Source organism: Taudactylus pleione, unplaced genomic scaffold (genome assembly GCF_031769625.1).
Source record: "Taudactylus pleione unplaced genomic scaffold, aTauple2 ptg000070l, whole genome shotgun sequence".
Taxonomy (NCBI): domain Eukaryota; kingdom Metazoa; phylum Chordata; class Amphibia; order Anura; family Myobatrachidae; genus Taudactylus; species Taudactylus pleione.
Genome location: NW_028284472.1, coordinates 6,489,488 through 6,495,000, shown reverse-complemented (window position 1 = coordinate 6,495,000; position 5,513 = coordinate 6,489,488). Strand labels below are relative to the sequence as shown.

Genomic DNA, 5,513 nt, shown 5'->3' with positions numbered 1-5,513 from the left:
GATCCCATGCAAGGACAGACTGTCCCCCATGCCGGAGTCCAGGCCATGGTGGGCAGAGTGTAGGAGCACATCTGGCCGCCTGACTGAGTGGTAGTCCCTCCTGGGGTCCAGTCCAGAGAGCTGGGGTAGAGAGGCTCTAGGCTGGGGCAACAGAGATCCAGTGTCCGAGCTGACATCTTGCCTCTGGCGCTGCCCCCATGGGTGCTGCTGGGGCTGGTGCAGAGGATTTAAGGAGTAGGGGTCGTTGACATGGGAGTAAGGGTCCTGGCTCTGGTGGTAGGGCAGCGGCTGGTAGGGTGGCGGGAAGTAAGGGGGCTGAAAGTCCGAGGAAGGTGTGTGGGACAGCGGAGGAGCACTGGAATAGGGTCCTTGGGAGACTGACCCCAACTGGGACAGCCTGGAACTGTGGCTGGGCACACCGTCATGGCGGTCCTGTGGGAGAATTAGACAATCATTCTTTAAAACAAGCACCAGAAACACAGGATACCTAAATAAAAACCCAAATATAGTAATTTCTAAATATAGTGCAACTGCAAATGAAAAATATAAACACCATGAAATTACCTCAGTACAAGGGCATGAAATAATAATGATACTACTACTACTACTACTACTACTACTACTACTACTACTACTACTACTACTACTACTACTACTAATAATAATAATAATAATAATAATAATAATAATAATAATAATAAATATTTGTGTCCTGTTTATTTCTAGGCGTGCATTTGTATATACTAAATAAAGTAATTTACACTCATATTATGTTAAATAAAAAATGTTTTCAAGTTAAATAAAAACGAAGGTAAGTTTACAAACATCAACTTTTACAATTAATTTTAAATATTGTTTTATACTTCCCCACCTCACTACCCCAATAAATTCGTATACTCAGCATCACTTTTCAGAGTTTTATTGTCAAAGTTAAATTTTATTTTTATACATATATATATAAACAGGTCACAATCCAATGACTTACTAAATAATAATAATAATAATAATAATAATAATAATAATAATAATAATAATAATAATAATAATATTTTCTTTTTTATATTATAATAAAAAAAAAAGTGGGAGACTAAACCCAAACACCTTTTACAATAATTACTGAATATTCAGTGGATCATACATGTGGAAATAAAAGTCTTGTCTAGAGATGAGGAGTTTAAGTTATCCCTGCTCAGTGCATATTGGGAAGAGAGAGAGAGTGAGAAAGAGAGAGAGAGAGTGAGAGAGAAGGTATTTCAGGAATAATGCAGTCCAAATCGCCAACAGCAATATCTGGGAAGTTTTCCTCCCTCACCAGCTGACTCTGGTCCACCTCACACCGATAATAAGAAATCAGAGAGAGCCAGCTGCAGCCTTTGCAATTATTGCCCTAAATTACTAAGCCGAAGGCGTTAAAGGGAAAATGCAGAATTGAAGAGCAGTGGGCATAAAAATAAATAAACAGCAAAAAAAAAAATACATGAATGAAACTCACCATAGCTGAATAGGTGTGGACTAACATCTGGACGAATTGCCAAAAGAAAATGCCTTGAAACAATTAAATCAAATAAAATAGTGTATTGTGGAGTGGAGACACTGCAAAACTTCTGGAGAGATTTCCAAAACTATCCATCAAAAATTGCCCCAAAATGAGGAAATGGGTTTTGTCCCCTCTCTCTGAGTGTGTTCCTTTCAGCTCCAGATGTAATCCTCTTCTACCCAAGGCTAGACTCAGAATGCTGGGACGCCCCTTCCCACCGCCGCTCTACACCGCCTCATAATAATTGATATTCATGACTATTAATATTACACCACTTCTGTAAAGGGAGCAGGGAGCATGAGACTGCAGCCAGCTCTACAGCTCCCCTACCATTGTCAGTGACGTGCATTCAGTGGAGAATTACTAGATGTAATCAGACAAGGGGGCTGGCTGGAGGATGTCTTGGCTACAAAAAAAAAAAAAAAGTTTACCAGGGGAAGGATGAACAGTGTCAATTAAAGTTTGAGGACAGTCAGTGTGAGCACCACACACCGCCGCACTTGATTATGGAATCATTACTATAAGTGAGGCTAGAGGCGAAATAAAAAAAAAATATATATATATATATTTATATATATATATTTTTTTTATCTTCTCTTTCACTTAATTAATTATACCTTTTTAATAGCCCTCAGTGATTAACACTTCTCTGTTGTTGTTTTTTTTTTAAACAAAGGTTTTCCTATGACCCTGTTTGGCGCAGTGATGCGTAATAACGCATTCTGTGCGTGACTGGACAAACAACTATAAGGGAATTTTTTTTTTTTTAGGCTGATTTTTTTTTAAAGTGAATTTCTAGTTTCATTTGACAGCCACGGGGCAATTTCAACTGTCTTTTGATGTTCTGCGAACTGGCAAAACCAGCCTGCCCGTCATTATCTGTTTTGTTTGTTGCATATTTTGTGCTGAGAAAAAAAAATAAACACAGATTTTTTTTAACCCAAATTTTTGTTTTTCCTGCAGATACATAATTGTGTAGCTAAGGAATAGGTCTGCTCATTTGTTTATTTGTTACACATTTATTTGGTGGAAAAAAAACATGTTAACTATTATTATTATTATTATTATTATTATTATTATTTTAACAATCATTTAATTGTTCAAGGTAAGGGTATTACATTAAGCACAGAATTACAGGGGAAATTAATACGAAGTGTAGCACAGTATAGATACCCATATTTATTTGTGTATTGTGTATGTGTGTACATCTATACAGTGCATTGTGTACATCTATACAGTGCATTGGGGCGAAGCTTTGTGTTTTGCACATTGACTGGGCGTTTGTAACAATTAAGAAGTCAAATAGAGTTGAATTGAAGTGATGGAAGGGAGAACAAACTACTCTGCAGTTGTGATGGAGAAAAATAAAGTGGGAGAGAGATAAAGAGAGAGAAAGAAAGAGAGAGAGAAAGAGAGAGGGCGAGAGAGAGAGAAAGAGGGAGAGAGAGAGTCTTCCATTGCGCGGAACTAAAGCAGCATATGCCGGATTGTGTTGGTAATTAGCGTGACTGACGCTATTGAGAGCAGTGACTTCCCCCCTTATCTGGGAGCCGGCCGCCTGCAGTGACTGGGGGCCAGCCTGACTCTCCGAATGCTTTTTCTTTTGAGCATCTCTTTGTGCATTCTCAGTATTATATTAGTACTGGTCCCAGCTCCAGCCACCTCACACATATTTATTATTATTACATAAACTACAAAATCTTCTTCCCTGGCTCTGGCTCCCTGCTCTCTTTTCCTAACTCCTAAGGTATGGTGCTGACCTCTGAGCCCCCTGTAACCAATAACTCCTCTCAGTAGCTGAGTGACCTCTCCTCACACTCACCCTGCCAGGGTCCCAAATCACCCGTCCACCCCCATCCCACCCCCACACCCCCACACAACACACACACAGCAACAAAACATGCCATGCATTACACCTCTCCGACAGGGGACAAGCCAAAACAATCCACAAATGCATAGAAAATTAGATTCTTCCAAAAAGTTTATAGCGTGAAGGTCCATTGCATTTACCTGACCATGACTTAACAGCACAGTTACAATCTAAAGCAAAACGAAGCGATGGTTACAATGCCATTAATTACATTTAATCTATAAAGTTTGCGCTATATAACTTCATGGGGAATCCCAACACTGATTTTATTCTTTAGATGTTTCTTTTAAAACTGACAAGTAATATTTAAATCACAATAAATGAAAATAAAAATAAAATGGAGAAATACACCAGGAAAAAAATATATAATTCTACAAGATATAAAGAGTTCTGGACCACAGATACTATATATATATATATATATATATATATATATATATATATATATATATATATATATATATATATATAATTTTGTGTGTAGAGATATATATATATATATATATATATAATAAATGTTACAAAATTATAATAAATAAATTATATATATATATATATATATATATATATATATATATAAATAATCTAAGACCGAGCGTGAGAGCTAGAGAAGAGGCTGCATATACTGTAGCTGGCATACCCCATACCCAGCATTGTAGGGAGCCTCTCAGGGCTCAGGCAGGTGGACGCACCGGATAATGGTTAGGGTCCCCCAGGTGGGTAGGATACAGAATAAAGCAGAGTCCTTTACCTCGTAGATATCTTCATACTTGACATTCTCCACCAGTTTCCAGAGCATGATGGTAGTGAGGAGTGCGCTGGGAGCAGCTGTCTGCCTCTCACTGACTCCCTGTCTGCAATCAGCCACACACTACTGGATGTGGGGGGTGCTGGGGTGGTGGTGGTGGTGGGGGGGGGGACAGGCACCAAATCCAACCAACGAACCCACCTCACAGAACAGCAACCACTATCTGGGGCTGTGAACAAAAGGCTGAGCTTGCAGAACACCCCCCCCCCCCTCTTATCATGCACATGGAGCCCTGCATATGTGTCATTGGTGTGCCATGTACAGTAGCTTGCAACTCATATATACTGTGTGTGTGTGTGTGGGGGGGATAGATATGTACTATTCCATACTAGTACAGTAGTGCCAGCTGTTGTAAGGTATATACATATATATATATATATATATATAGTATAAAGTACTGTATACATATACATACACACATACATGTGTGTGCATATTTTTGTCTGCATGTATCCGTGTGTGGACCTTTATATATATATATATATATATATATATATATTCCCCACTTACATTCATCCCATATATATATATATATATATATATATATATATACTGTATATATATATATATATATATATATAAATATACACGTCCGTATTTAGATATTTTGTGCATTTATACACACACTTGTGTTTATAAGATATATGTAAAGGTTGAGGACTTGATTTTTTTTTATAAATAAATCGATCAATTGTAACAAATTTTCTTTAAAACAATAAAAATATATAATTGTATCTTATCACTAAGGATTCAGTCTGAGCATAGGAAACATTTAGTACATCTTAGATCTTACAGTATTTAGTAAGCTTATTATATGTTACATAGGCGGTGACCCCTCGGCAGACGGCTATTTCTGGCAGGAACGGAGCAGTCTGTAAGTTAATATATAAAGGTAAATTGTAGCGAGAAGAGAGCAGAGGGCGCCGGTAACTGGCAGGTACACGGACCATGCACTACAGGGAGGTGTAATAGCTGAGATGTGATATATGGGAGAGATACATGTGATATAAGAGGGGGCACATACAGACACAGTGTTACCCCCATGTGTATAGAATGATGTAGAAGGGAGAAAACTAGAGATTTAGCTTATTACAAAGTGGCAGCATCACATTGCTGGCAACCTATATATTTATGTGTATTGTTATATATACTAGTATATAAACACAGATATGTATATATATTTACCCACACACATACATAAGTGTATATATTTATGTTTGTATTGTTATATATACTAGTATATAAACACATATATGTATATATATTTACCCACACACAGTTTTAAGTGTCTATCTATC

The 5,513-nt window shown here is 37.6% G+C and overlaps 1 protein-coding gene across 4 annotated transcripts in view; it reads right to left on the bottom strand.

The window, feature by feature from the left end:
- The window catches only part of TFAP2B (transcription factor AP-2 beta), a 51,481-nt gene extending 47,215 nt beyond the window's left edge, over nucleotides 1-4,266 (bottom strand). For 2 of the 4 annotated variants that reach the window (XM_088467226.1, XM_088467228.1), the window contains exons 1-2: nucleotides 4,159-4,266; nucleotides 1-432 (exon numbers count right to left, since the gene is read on the bottom strand). The exon at nucleotides 1-432 is cut by the window's left edge. In XM_088467226.1, coding sequence (XP_088323352.1) covers nucleotides 1-432; nucleotides 4,159-4,206 — 480 coding nt within the window. In that variant the 5' untranslated portion in view covers nucleotides 4,207-4,266. Of the gene's footprint in view, nucleotides 433-1,492; nucleotides 1,858-4,158 lie in introns of those variants that run through there. The other 2 variants (XM_088467227.1, XM_088467229.1) reach the window with 1 other exon arrangement.
- Between the last annotated feature and the right edge of the window lie 1,247 nt (nucleotides 4,267-5,513).